The 14008-nt window shown below is 67.2% G+C and overlaps 2 protein-coding genes across 2 annotated transcripts in view; one reads left to right on the top strand and one right to left on the bottom strand.

Annotated features, from left to right (window-relative positions):
- Positions 1–487: 487 nt before the first annotated feature.
- On the bottom strand, positions 488–13221 carry KLF15 (KLF transcription factor 15). The gene is made up of 3 exons (XM_055136028.1): positions 13084–13221; positions 7890–8993; positions 488–1745 (listed from the first exon to the last, which is right to left on the bottom strand). Exons 2-3 carry the CDS (start codon positions 8966–8968, stop codon positions 1577–1579), a joined length of 1248 nt encoding a protein of 415 aa, XP_054992003.1. The 5' UTR covers positions 8969–8993; positions 13084–13221; the 3' UTR covers positions 488–1576.
- LOC129404212 (mucin-1-like) overlaps positions 12756–14008 on the top strand; it is a 27635-nt gene continuing 26382 nt past the window's right edge. Inside the window, exon 1 of the mRNA XM_055135038.1 lies at positions 12756–13212. Coding sequence (XP_054991013.1) covers positions 12756–13212 — 457 coding nt within the window. The remainder of the gene's footprint in view (positions 13213–14008) is intronic.

Raw genomic sequence — 14008 nt, 5'->3', positions numbered from 1 at the left:
CAGCAGGGAGCACCCCACTGACCCTGGGAGCACCCCACTGACCCACCCCTTTGGGGTGTCTCCTCCATCCTGCTCCCTCCAACCCGCCCACCCATAGAGTCAGACCCCAACAGTGCCTGATGATGGAAACCCCGAGCTCAGCACAGCAGCGGGGGGCTGGTGGCTTGGCTACAGGGACCAGCAGCTCCACCTCCAGCCCTGCCGGCAGTGCCAGCCCTCGAGGCAGGACGCAGCATGCCGTGTGCACAGTCTAGATGCTGGACGCTCCTGGGGTCCCAGAAAAGGGGGTCTATGGGGACTTTCCAGAAGCGGCTCTGGAGTGGGTTTGGTTGGGGGGGGGTGTCTGTGGGCAGGGCCGGGTGGGCACCCACGGGGCCCTGGGGCAGTTTCTGGCTCCCTCAGGCGTCACACTCCGGTCCCCAACCACAGCTCCCCCCAGTCGCTCTGGCTTCCTGGCAGAGCCGAGGAACGAGCACGTGACTGTAACTGAGTTTCTTTTCTCTTTTATTGGCAAAGTAAATATATATATATATATATTTCTTTATGAAGGACCGAAGAAAATATACATAATTGTAACATATGTACACCAGTTCTATAGATTCTTTTTAATTGCAAATTTACACAAATGTGGATCTGTTATTAAAAGATATTTTACGTTGATGTTCCTATGTACAGTTTATTTACATACATTCATAGGATGTGAAATAAACCTGTCAACACAAGCTAGTTCATTTGATATTAATTTCTAGACAAAATAAGGAATGCATTTCTAAATCAGGACGGGGGCTCTATCTACGTCTTCCACACACCATGCAGCCTGGTCCCCCGCCTCCCCGAGGTGACCCCAAAGGCTAGGGTCCAAGAGGGGGGGACAATGAGGCCCAGGGGCTCTGGGGCCAGTGGGCAGCTGTCTGCCCTGCACACATACCCACATGCACCGCACCCCCCTCCCCAGGCGCCCTGAGCCCCTCTGCCACGGGGGCGCCGGGAGGACCAGCACCCAATGGCCCAGCCTGGCCCCTCTGCCCCCCCAGGCACCCAGACAAAAGCCCCCTGACCCAGTGCAGCCCCATACTCTTGGCCTCTGTCCCCCCCCCTCCCTCCCAGGCGCCCCCTGGGAAGTGACATTTCCACACTCGCTGCATTTCTTCTCCCCAGCAATAAAGTGCTGGCCGGCGGCCCAGGTGGGGAGCCCAGTGGGAGAAGGGCCAGGCCCCCCACGGCGCGGGGGCAGCGGCGGCAGAGGCCTGGAAGGCACGAAGGCAGGAAGGCACCAAGGCTAGCCTCCAGCCCAGGGGGGTTGGGGGGGGACCCTGGGGACCCGGCCCCCAGGGACGTGGGAGCAGGCGCTAAGTCTCCGGAGGGGCGGAACTCGGGGTTCACACCTGCCGGGCCAGCCCCCCCGCCCCCCACCCCTCCTCTTCCTGCACCTCGGGCTTCAGAAGGTGGCTGGTACCATCGTCAGGACCCTCTGAAGAAGGCAAATAAATTATTGCTACAAAATACGGGGGTGGAGTAGGGGGGGGGCCGGCGGGCAGCGGGGCTGGCGCGGGCGCGCGCGCGCGCGCGGGGGCGCTCAGTTGACGGCGCGCACGGCCCGGCTGCTGCGCGGGAAGCGGTGCACCTTGATGTGCTTGGAGAGGTGGTCGCTCCGCGCGAACTTCTTCTCGCACACGAGGCACTGGTAGGGCTTCACGCCCGAGTGCGAGCGCCGGTGCCGGGACAGCTCGTCGGAGCGCGAGAACCTGCGGGACAGCGCCGTGGAGTGGGGGGGAGGGGGGGGTCAGCGCCCAGCGGGAGGCCCTGGGTGCAGCCACAGGGCGCCCCCACCGCCCAGCCCCGCACCCACCCTCCGGGCGCTGCGTGCCCTCCAGCCAGCAGGCTCGGGGTCTGCAGGTCACGGTGCCCCCTGCTGCCTCGGCCTCCAGTGCTCCCCCCCCCCCCCGGGACCAGACTTTGGGCCCTCCGTGAAAGTCTGCACCGGGAAGCTCGCCTTAGGGGGTAAACTGAGGCCCGGGAGAGATGTCTAGCCCCCGGGACCGGGATCTGGGCACCTCTCCCTTGCCTCCCTAACGAGGCAGTGGGCCCAGCCCACTCCTGAGTCACTGAATGGGGGCAGGGGGTGTCTCCTAAGATGCCCCCAAAGCAGAAACAGCCCAGGAGACGTGCTTCCAGGGACCCCCACTCCACTCCCCCTCAGGGGCAGCGCCCAGAGCACAGGCCCGAAGCCCCCACCCCTTGCTAGTAGGACAGACCGCCCAGGACGTGGCCTTGGAACTGAAGCCCCCGTAAAGGAGCAGGCCCTCAGGTCAGGAACCGGACATCTGAGGGTCTTCCCCGCCCCCAGACAAGGGTCCTTCGGGCCGCACGAGGAGATGCCCCTGCAAACCCCTCCAGGCCCCAAAGCTCCGTCGCTCCTTCCCACATGTATTCGCCCTCTGGGAAGGCTCCGGGCGAGGCCGGGCACAGGGTCCACAGGGTGCGGGCACGAGGGGCTTTCCTTCCTCCACGACCCTCTGTGCTGGTTCAGTTACTTTCCAGCTGCAGGTCCCAGGCAGCCGGGGGGCAGGGGGGCTCCCTTCCTGCCTCGCCACCATGCTCACAGCTGCCCCTCCTGGGAGCTCTGCCCACAGCCTGCCAGCACGGGGCGACTGCAGACCCCGCCGTGTGCCGCACACAACTGTGCGGTGCTCCTCCCTGCCTTGCCTTCCTCGCCCTGCTCTCTCCCACCCATCTCGAGAGCTCCATGCCAATGTCACTGCCTCAGGAAAGACCTCCAGGACTGCCTCCCACTCTGCTCCCCGAGCACTGGGCGCTTCCCTTCCTGGCCCCTGTCACTGTGGCGTTTTAACCAAGCTTTCCAATTCTCGATAAACGCTGCCTGTGCCAGCAGACCGTCAGCTGTAGGAGGAAAGACCCGTCTGCCCAGTTCCTGCCATCTCGGCCCAGTATACCGGGCCCGGAAGGTGTCTGGTGAGCGCATTTAAATGAGGTGTCAGGCACCCACAGGGACTGTCCTGGGGGCTGCCCCAGGACCCTTCCCCTTGACTCCCTGGGTACACACACACACACACACAGTGCACACATACACACAGTGCACACATGTGATGCACCTGGGAACATCGCACAGGACTCCTGCACACACACACACACACACACACACTCTTGCACAATTGCTCACACACATGTCATAGGAGGGTGGTCACGGCTGTGTGGGGAATCACACGTGTGTGCACATACACCCACATACACATGCGTAGGTGTGACACAGGCCCTTCCTCATGGCTGAACCTGGACCACACAGCTGGACGCAGGAGGTGTGGAGGGTGCGGGCCGGTGGCACTTCCAGCTGACCCCACAGCCCGCGAAGGGCAGGGGGCCCAGCACAACAAGCTCAGGGGGACACTGAGAGCAGCAGCGTCTGACCCTGGAGGGCAAGGCCAGGACCTGATGGGGGTATCTCACATACCCCCATCCCGGGAGGGGCGGCCAGCACCGGGCAGGGCTCTCTGCCCATCGGTGGACTGAGGGAGGCCCCGGCCTACCCACTGGCCAGGGGTGGAAACTGAGGCTCAGGACTAAGGGAGCCTGACCCAGGGATCCCTGGCCTCCTCCCAGCCAAGAGAGTCAGAACGACATCAGAACAAAGGTCTCCATCCTCCCGTCCCTGCCCTGCCCGGGGGTCACCGACCCTGCCTCCTCCTCCTCCTCTCCCCTCCCCCCTCCCCCCAGAGCCTGGCCAGGCAGCATGTGCCAGTGAGGAGGACCCTGTACAGTGCCGTCCCCGCCAGGCCAGGACTCCTGGGGACAGGTGCCCAGTGCAGAGGCCAGCAGGGGCCAGCACCAAGGCCCCGGGCCGCTCCCTGCCAGGGTCACAGGAGCAGAACAAGCCCTGTGCCAGCAGGAGCTCCAGCCGGGCCCTGGGGGCGCTGCTCAGGGCCCCACCCCTGCAGGGCCCTGGAACGGAGACTCCTCCGGTCAGTGGACGCTGCCCTACAGCTCGGTCTCCGTGGGCAGAGGTGGGGACTCAGGCCACCAGGGAGAGCCAGGCCCCGTGCCCCCCTCACGCCCACGAGCCTCCTCCCCGCCACCAGTATCCTGTGATAGAGGGGGTCCCCCTGCCCCACACGTCCCCTCACCCAGTCCCCCGGAGAGCAGCCAGCAGCGAGGCCAGGGCGCCCCAGGTGAGGGGCGAAGGCACCGCGTGTGCAGGCCGCGAGCTCACCCACCGACTCACAGGGCCCCCAGGACAAGCAGCCTGCTCTCTGGGCCTCAGTTTCCCTGCCAGAGAAAGGGGTCATGACGGCTCTGCCTCAGGGGGGCTCTGTGGAGCACAAGAGGCATGAGGTGCCCCTCTCACAAGCGTGAGCTGCTCCCAGGAAGGTGCAGAGCACGGACCCGGCCCTGGGTGTGGGGAGGGCGGGAGAGTCCTGACCACAGGGCTGCTCCCGACAGACAGGGCAGGAAACGTCCAGGGGCCCAGCCAACCCCCGCTGCCCCTGCCCTTGGCACCACTGTTGGCACGCCCAACACCTTGGCACGCCCAACACCTTGGCACAAAGGGGCCCCTTCCACCTGCCAGTCACATCCCCAAGACGCTGGAAGGGCGCCCCCTGGAGGTGTGCAGTGTACCCCCTGCCCCGCCGCCCTTGGCAGCATTGCTGGCCCATTGGACGGGGTGGGAGTGGGCCAGCAGCGACAGCAGGGCCTGGGCGGGACTCCCTGTCCCTCCTCCTCCTCCTCTGCTCCCCCATGCTGGGCCCCACCCCCAAGTCCTCCGCGAGGACCGCGCCTTCAGACAGTGCTCGCAGCCCGGTTAGGCCAGCGAGGAGAGGCTCCTTCTGGACAGAACGGCCCCTCCGGAACAGGACGTCCCGCTGGGGGAACAAAGGAGGCCTGTGTGCGAGAGGGAAGCGAAGAAACTTCCAGGAAGGCGGCGAGCAGCCACTTCCCAGAGGCCCCGGGACGAGCAGGACAAGGGGGTTTCAGTCCTGTTTGGGTTGCCCAGACCACCTCCTAGGAGTAAAGCGACAGGGGGACGGGGGCCAGGACCAAGATGGGGAGGGGGCTGGGGGGGTCCCCGGCACACACAAAAGCGCACAAGGTGGGGCGGACCAGCGCTCTGAGCACAGCAAGGAGGCGACCAAACCACCTGCCGGACCCCCGGGAAGCGAAGAGGCCCCCTGGGAAGCTGAGAAGCAGAGAGCACCCCAAACAGTGAGGCCAGCGGGCAGGGTCCAGCCCCGGGGGATGGTGGAGGGCCTCCCCACACTCAAGCAGCGCCCCCCACGCACGCTGAGCAGAGGGGGCTGGGGAGGGGCCCCGACCTGGGGTCCTGGGCTGGGCTGTTCGTTTCTCCGCTGCTTACTGACTTGGAAAATGTGCCCGGTCTGGACCCCAGCTTCTTCCTCTGTGAAAGGGACCATGGCCTGGGGCCAGAGCAACAGTACCATGGGGAGGGCACTTGCCTTGCAGGTGGCCAACCCGGGTTTGACCCCTGGCATCCCACAGGGTCCCCTGAGCCCTCCAGGAGTGATTCCCAAGCACAGAGCCAGGAGCAAGCCCTGCGCATCAGTGGGTATAGTCAAAAAGAAAAGAGAAAGGTGGGGACCACACACTAACGGCCCCCAGTGAGGGGGGGTCGGGGGTTTGGAGCAGGGTCTGAAGAAAGCAGGAGTCCCACCCAGCGGAGGGCCTGGCTAAGCAGCAGGGGAGGGGTACAGAGGCACACAGAGGAGGCGCTCGAGACACGGGCTGGGGGAGAGCCACACTGACACTGTGGACACGTGACATGAGCATCCTGGCCTCAGTTTCTCCCTCCTGTGTAAACTGCATGTGGGGTGGGTCAAGGGGCAGGCTCTCCAGGGGGCTGCTGTGAGGACAGAAAGCAGGTGAGCCGCAGAGTGGAGAGGCTGGCGGGGCCGGGCCAGCGATGGCCGCTGGGGACGGGAGAGAGCAGGGCCACTGGCGCCGGCCTGCAAAAAAGACTCGGCTGGGAATGCTCGTGCGCTCGAAGCAGGCAGGGACGCCCCGGGAGGTCATGAGCTCCCCGTGGCAGGAGGTGAGCCCCCCCTCGAGGGAGTCTTAGACCCAAGGGTGGGGTCGCTGGAGAGGAAACATGGCATTCTCTCTCACCAGCATCCTTCTCCCGACCTGCCCAGACCAGGCTGCCCCGGAGCTGTGCCCGTCCCGACTGGCAAGCTGCAAGGGTCCCTCGGGCCCTCTGGCTGTGTGTAAGGGGCACAGGGCTTGGCCCCCGTGGGGGCTCTTGTCCTTTCCTGAGGGGGCTCAGGCCAGGGCTCAGACGGGGCTGAACCCCTCGAGTCTCACTCTTGCTTGCCCACCTCCTCCCCAGACCCCCTGCCAGGCCCCTCCTCCCGGGACCCCCACCCCACCCCATCCCACCATGACTTGGGGAGGGAGGGGCGTTCTGCTGGGGCTTTGCCAACCCAGCTCCCAATCTCTGGGCTCTTCGCGCCCCCCAGGAGAGGGATCCAAAGGAGTCTGGGGGAAGGGGCTGCGCTGAGCCGGCCCCTGCACGCGGGGAGGGCAAGACACTCTGAGAGGCCCACCTGAGAGTGACGTGCCAACCCTTGCAGGGAGGGGCTGGCCCTGCGAGCAGTATGCAGGTGGGGGCGTGAGGCTCAGAGGAACCCCAGGGCGTGGGGCTGAGTCCAGCTCTCAGGCCAAGGGGCTTGATGGGCACCTTCGGGTTGGGGACCCCCGGTTCAGGAAGGGTCTCCATCACCCTTCCCTGCTTGGGAACGTTCCTTCTCTGGCCAGCTCCCTGTCCTTGCCCCCATAAAGGGACCAACATGTCCTTCCATCCTAGCATTGTCCCCGTCACCACCACCCCCCCACACACACCCCGCCCCAGGGCTCTGGTGACACAGCGCCCCCCACCTCCACCCAGCACTCACCAGCAACCACATCAAGAGCGCAGCGAGGGAACGCTGCAAACGTGTCCCCGGGGCCTGCGCCGCACAAGAAACACACGGTGCACAGACGCACGTGAGGCCAGCGGGAGCACGCGGGCACGGGGAGCCACACACCTGCACACTTGTGCATGTGCTGAGGGCGGCCGTGACTGTCCACAGAGCCTTGCGGCCAAGTCGGGGAAGATGCGCACGCGCGCACAACGCATGCACACACGCATGTATGAGCGCACGCACGCATGTATGAGCGCACGCACGCATGTACGCACGCACGCGTGTACGCACGCACGCGTGTATGCACGCACACATGTACGCACGCATGCTGAGGGGCTCTTGCAACGCATCCATCCCCGGAGTAAGCCCGGCTAGAGATGGGCTCTTCCTCCGGAAACAGGAGCGCAGGGACCATGCAAGGAGTCCGACCCTGCCGGGCCCTGCCCAGGGCCGGCTCGCCTCCCCGCCAGGCCACACGGGGTCCGGGAGAACTCTTCCCGCTACCATCGGGTCCTCCCCGGGGTGGGGGCTGCCAACACATCTGGGGGGACCGCTGGGTGGGGGTTGGGCCCGGAAGCTGTTGCCTTGGATGCAGGTGGTGCTGGCAGAGCCGTGTGAGGGGCAAGCGGCTAAGCTGGTTCCCGCCAAGCCTGGCGTCAGGTGGTACTTACCCTGGGAGCCGGGGAGGCCTGAGGAAGGCCCCGGCCCCGGCCCCCACCCCTGCTCTTGGAGCCTCTCCCTGCTGGCCTGCCCCCGGCCTGGCCTGACCACGGGGAAGCCTCACACTGGTGGGTGTCCGGCGCTAGCGGCGGGAGGGACGAGGGAGCCGTGGGCAGCCCTGCCCACTGCGGCCGGGCCCCCCACACCGCACCCCGCTCCCCTTCCTCCTTGGCCTTCTCTGGAGCTGGAGCCCCGGGTGAGGGTCGGCCGCCCAGCTCAGGGGGCCCCCGTCATACTGACCTCCAGCCGCAGCCCGGCCAGGTGCAGGCGAACGGCTTCTCGCCCGTGTGCCGGCGCAGGTGGGCCTTGAGGTGGCTGCTCTTAGTGTACATCTTGCTACAGCCGGGGAAAGTACATTTGTGCATTTTGATGAGTTCGGCCGCCGGGTTCTTGGGGAACTTCTGTCCCATGAGGAGGCCGGCGGGGCCGGGCCCCAAGGGTCCCGCCCCCAGGGGCTTGGCGGCGATGGGCACGGGGGCGATGCGCACAAACTTGGAGGGCATGTTCAGGTTGGAGGAGGGCACCACCTGGGGCACCAGCGCGAAGGTCTGGCCCTGGATGTTGACCAGGAGCTGCGCCACCTTGATGCTCTCCGGGGCCTGCCCAGGGGACACGGGCTCAGGGCCAGCCTCCTGCTTCACCTGCACGGGCTGGATCTGCAGCAGCACCGGGATGGGGCCCTCGGGGGCCACCCCGCCCCCGGGGCTCTGGCTGCCCCCTGCGCTGTTGGCCCCGGAAGGCGGAGCCCCGCGCTCTCTGCCCCCGGAGCCCCCCGGGTGCAGGAGGCTCCGGTGAGGCCCGGCTGCCAGCTGCCCACAAGTCTCCAGGTCCTTCAGGTGACTCTCTGGAACCTTCTTGGCCCCCGGCTCCATGTTCTCCTCCAGAAACTCTTCGATCTCCTCCAGGGTGGGCTGGAAGGGCCTCGGGACGTCATCAGGGTCCCCCACGGGAAACTCGGGGAAGCAAAAGTGCTCCCCCTTCACCGGCGCAGGTGCTCTCCGCCAGGGCCCCCAGGCCACGGGGCCGCTGCTGGCCCCCAGGCTGCTGCCGCTGCCGCTGCCCAGCGTGGCCTGGGACAGCAGGAAGTCCAAGATGCTGTCCTGGCCCTCGGAGCCCGGGCCGTTGCCGTAGCAGGAGCAGAGGGCCTGAGAGTCGGGGCTGGCGCAGGAGCAGAGGCTGGAGGCATCGCTGTCGTCCTCCGAGAGTGGCGAGGGCAGCATGTGGTACGCCCGCCCGCCGGCCAGCCTGTCGCCTAGGTACCGCACTGGGCATTTCGGCGACGAGAAGGTCTCGTCCACTGGCAGCAAGTGGTCCACCATGCTGGCCTGGCCGTGCCGGTGGCGTCTGCAGAGGAACAAGGGAGGCCTGGTCAGCAGGGCGGCGTGCCCCCCGCGCCCCGCCACTGACTGCCCACCGCCCAGGGCCAAAGGCCTGGATCCTGCCGCCATCCCCTTCCCACGGGAGAGCGCTGCCTGCAAGAGCGTTTTCCGAAATTGCACCACCTGTTTGCCAAAGAGCCTCTCCAAGCCCATTGCACAACCCGGGGCACTTCTGGTTCCCAACAGATTTTCCAGAGAGAGAGAGAGGCTGGGAAGGAACCGTGCGTGCGCCAGTGTGAGTGTCCGTGGGCGCGGGCAAGCTAGAGCGAGGATGAAAGAGCGGAGAGGAGCGAGAGAGCGAGAAGATGGAACTCTTGGTGGGCACGACCCAGGTCTCCCAGCTCACAGGGCGTCGGTGACTTTGGGGGGACACTGAGCCTCCAGTGCGCACCGTGCCGAGTCACAGATGGGAGTGGGGGAGGAGAGCCCGGGTGGCCTCTGACCCCTCCGCCGTCCGGGCACGGGTAGGCCTGCCCGACTGAGCAAACAAAGCCGCAGGCTACCCAGTTCCCTTGGAAATTCAGGTTTGCTTTGCAAAAAAAATGAACCGATTTTCTCCTGTGTGTCTGCGCCCTTACCGCAAACGCTCTTTGCTGGACAGCCAATCTTTCCCTCTGACCCGTCGAGTCTGCGAAGGACCCTTTGTGCCCCCGCCCCCGACCCCCACTGCCCCATGGGCTCTGCTTCCCCAGAAAGGGGGGTGCAGTTCACCATCCTCGGCTTCCCAGACCCCCTGGTCTCAACTGCCTGGTCTGTGAGTCGGGGGGTGCGGGCGGGCTGGAACTCAGTTGGCATCGGGACAGACCATATCCCACCCGTGGTGACGGTGACAACTGACAGCCATGCCGGAGGGTCCCAGAGTCTGCATCTGCCTTTACCACCACTGCGGGGTCTGGAGGACAGCCCCCGGGCCTGCACCCACGGGTGGGGGCACTCACCGCCACAGGCGGACTCTACCGGTTCCTGGCTCCTACTAGCAGGGGTGCTCCGCGCGGGCCAGCTGCACTGCAGGGTCTCGGCTGTGCCCCCCGGGGTCGGGCTCCAAACGCATCGAAGGGGAGCCCAGGGGAAGCGACATCCTCCAAAGGCCACGCCAGGCCCAGGTCCTGCGTCCCAGAGTCAGCAGTGCCTGACTGTGACAGGGCCACCTCCTGGGACCTTTGTCCCTACCCAGTGACCGCAGCCTGGTGTTTACTGGGGCTGGGGAAGCAGAGTGTTCCACAGATGAAGCCAGAGCTTCTCTCCGGCCGGCCACCCCCTCTGTGCCCCCACCCCCTCGGCCTCCGGGACCGCTCCTGGGCCGAGCCATCATCAGTGGTGACCTTGGGCAAGTCCCGGCGTTTCCCAAATCCGTCTCCCACCCTGCGGGATGCCTTAAGGATCTCCAGGCCTCTCTCTCTCCCTCTGAGATGCCCCAGGAACCCTTGAGCTCAGTGCCACCCCCACCCCCATCTGGAAAGCTTCCCCGAACTCCCGGAAGCTGAGGCACATGGGAGCTCGGGGGTCAGACAGTGCCAGGGTAGTTTTGCCAGGTGGACACTCAGCTTTTTGCTCTTAAGCACTCAGCTGTAGACTTAAAACTGGGAGTTTCGAAGTGCACAGTGGAGAGCAGATCAGGTGCTGCGAAGGAAGGAGAGAAAAGGGGAAGATCAGGGAGGCTGGGGGTGGGGGCGTTGAGTCTGCGCCTCGCCCACTGCCCACCTGCATGGCAGGGGACTGTGCTCTTGCCCTGGGCAGTGCCTGAGCCAGGACGGTCAGTAGGGGGCGCTGCCAACAGCTCCCGGGGCCCCCGGCTGTTTTAAGAGCCCAGTGAGCTGAAATACCCTGAGCCTTCCCTATGGGGACCAGCCGCGTAGCTCAACCTCCCCAGTGGGGGGGGGGGGGGTAGGGAGGGTTCTTGCAGGCCCTTTGCCCTGATGCTACGGAAGCAAAGCCTTCTAGACACCCAGGAACAGGCTAAAACTAGCAGCCCAGGACAGGTGGGGCCCCAGCTCTGGCGGCCTGAAGCTCGCGCCAGAACATAATCGCCAACTGAACATGCCGTGGCCGTAAGGAGGCCGCTGCACACGAGCGTGGGGAACGCGGTGACGGGGCCACTCGGTCTTACAGAGGAAAGTGGACAGAGCCACGGACGAGAGGACAAACAAAGAGCAGAGGAGCAGAGAGAGCAGTGTGGCGGGGTTGCAGCCAATAGCAAGGGGGTCCCCCAGGCTCCTGGCCGCAGCAGCACTCCCCACCTGCCTGCCCCGCCTGCTAGAGCCCCACCAGCTGGGCGCCCAGCTCCTGGGTTCTGTGGGCCCCAGGCCTCTGCCCGGCTCATTCTCTCTGCAGCTCCCTCTCCCTCTGCCCCCAGAACTCCGTGGGGAACCAGCACCTTTACTTCTCTGCCAGTTCAGATGTCACCCTGGACCCACCCCTATTCCCTCACCCCATATTATCTTCCCGAGTCATCTGGGTTCGGTATTGGGGGGGGGCCTTATTTTCTGCCAGCTGTGGGGACTCTTCAATCCTTGCCCTAACTGGGACCTGCAGGCATTGCTGATGAAGTGAAAGACTGAAGGAAGGAGGGCAAAGGAAAGGGTAAGGAGGGCCGGATGGGAGAGGGGAGGGAAGGAGACAGCAGGGGCTGCATTCCCCAAGGGGGCTCTGGGACCCCCAGGTCCCTGTTTTTGGAGAGAGGGCGCGGCTCTGGGGCCTCCGAAACGCAGCCACCGGCCCTGCGCGGGGAGCAGCGGCACGGGCAGCGTGCAGGGGGAGGGGACACGCTGTTCCGGGCGGGCACCGTCCCGGGCCCGCGGCCGGACTCCGCCCCCTCCCCCCGGCCCGGCCAGGCCTGCTGTTTATCCTCCCGGGGACACAGCGGCTGCAGGAACAACATGTAATTGATAACAAGCCGAGCGCTGGCCAAGGGCTCGCCATTGGGTCAGCGTGCAAATCACGGGGGGTGGCGGGCGGGGGGCGCCCTTCAAAATAAGAGTCTCCGCTCCCCGAGAGCGCGAGCGCGCGCGCGCGCGCACCCGCGTCCGTCCTCGCCGGCCGGCCGGCAGGCCCCAAAGTCACCAAGCCCCGCGTCCTAGCACCTGTAGGGTGACACGGGCTTCTCCGGGGCCACCGAGACCTTGAGGGGGCGAGGGGAGGTGTGTGAAGGGGCTCGTGCATTGTGGGGCTTGTCACCCCCTCCCTCGGGACCTGCGCGAGAAAACGGTCCCTTCCGTGCACTCCGGGTGGGGGAACACCGCAGTGGGGAGCTTCGAGGGCACCCGACGGACAGGGCGGAGGTTCCAGGTGGTCAGTCCTCTGCTAGCCGCCACCCCCCCACCCCGTATGCGCCGCCACTCCAGGGCCATCTGGGGGAGGGGGACGCTCCGCGCGCGGGGACCGAAGGTGCGCGAAGGCGCGGAGGATGGCGGTGCCCGCCGTGTGCGGGGCGTGGTGCGCGGGCCGCGGTGTGACTGTGCGGGCGGGTGTCCGCCACGTCCCCGCGCGTGGGGCGGCGTGGACGCCCGCGGGTGTGCTGGGAGCGTGCACGGGAGAGGCAGGTCCGGAGATCCGGGAGCGCTGCCCGCCGGGCACCCTGCCCTCCTCGGCCCGTGCCCCCCTCCGCGAGGCCGCGGCTGGTGGCCGACAGTAACCCCGCGTCCCCCCCCTCTGCCCCCGCCGCTCGGTGGCCCCGGGCCGGCCGGCAAGTCCCGGCCAGCTCCTCTGCCCAGGGCCGCGGGGCCGCCATATGGGAGGGCCGGCCGGCCGGCGCGCACCGACCGCGGGCCAGGCGGCCCGGCGGCAGCCCGCATCTGCCGGGCACAAGTGCCCGGGCACACCTGGGTGGGGGGGTCCCTCTTCCCCCCGGGGTCCCGCCCACGACCCCGCGACCCCGCGATCCCGCTCACTCCGCCCCTCCGACATTCCCTCGGACACTCGCGCGGCGCGGCCGGCCAGCGCCTCCCCCCCCCCGACCCCGCACGCCGCCCCCGGCCCGTCCCGCTCGGCCACCCCCGCCCGGGACGGCGGGGACACCGCGTCCACGCGGCCGTCGGGCCTCGGCGCGCCGCTCCCACCTGAACTCGGCGCACGCCGGGCCGGCGGCCAGGCCCCGGCGCTCGGTCCCGAGGCCCAGCGGGGCGGGCGGCGGGCGGCGGCCTCGCTGCGGGTCCGGCGGCCGCCGCGGGCCGAGCCGCGGCTCCTGCGTGCGCTCGCTCGCCCGCGGGCCCGAGGGTCGCTGCGGCCGAGGCTCCCGCCGGCCGCCGCTCCCGGGCGCTCAGTCCCCGGCGCTCACGTGACGCCGCGGGCGCCGCGAAGGCTCGCAGGAGGCTCGGCCCGGGCCGCGCGCCCCATTGGCCCGCGCCGCGCGTCACGCGCCCCGCCCCGGCCCGGCCCCGCCCCGCCGCCGCGCGCGCCCGCGCCCCGGCCGCGGGGACCCTCTCCGCCGCGCCTCTCCCAGCTGGCCCAGTGGCCGACCTCGGACGCGCACCGCAAGCCGCCGGACCCTGGCCCTGCGCTCCCCCGCCGGCCGCTGCTGGACCCTTGGCCCACGCGGGGGAAAGGGTGCGGGTGCCCAGAAGTCCGCGGGGACCCTTTCTGCAGCGTGATTCCAGGGGTGCAAAGTGACAGGCCCTCTACGATCTCCTCTAAGGATGGCTCAGGCTGGGTGGGTGGCTGCTAGGGCCTGGTCAGCTACACACACACACACACACACACACACACACACACACACACACACACACACACCGCACATCCAAACACACACACACGCGAGCGCGCACGCACACATACACAGAAGCACGCGCGCGCGCGCCACACACACACACACTCACTCACTCACTCACTCACTCACTCACTCACTCACTCACTCACTCACTCCTCCAGCCCTGGCCGGTCGCTGTGATCAAAGACGGGACTTGCGGCGGGGGGCGTGTAGTTGGAGGAATACGGTAATGGTCTTTCCGCTGAGCCATCAGTTACCCTGGCGAAATTGGGCGCCCC

Source organism: Sorex araneus, chromosome 4 (genome assembly GCF_027595985.1).
Source record: "Sorex araneus isolate mSorAra2 chromosome 4, mSorAra2.pri, whole genome shotgun sequence".
NCBI classification, from domain to species: Eukaryota; Metazoa; Chordata; class Mammalia; order Eulipotyphla; family Soricidae; genus Sorex; species Sorex araneus.
The sequence above is the reverse complement of the archived record's forward strand: the minus strand, read 5'-3'. Positions and strand labels throughout refer to the sequence as shown.

Coding starts and splice junctions, on each gene's coding strand:
- KLF15 (XM_055136028.1), bottom strand. CDS start 8,968: ATGGTGGACCACTTGCTGCCAGTGGACGAGACCTTCTCGTCGCCGAAA. Junction 1,746..7,889: donor TGGCCGGGCTGCGGCTGGAG/GTCAGTATGACG, acceptor GCTGTCCCGCAG/GTTCTCGCGCTCCGACGAGC.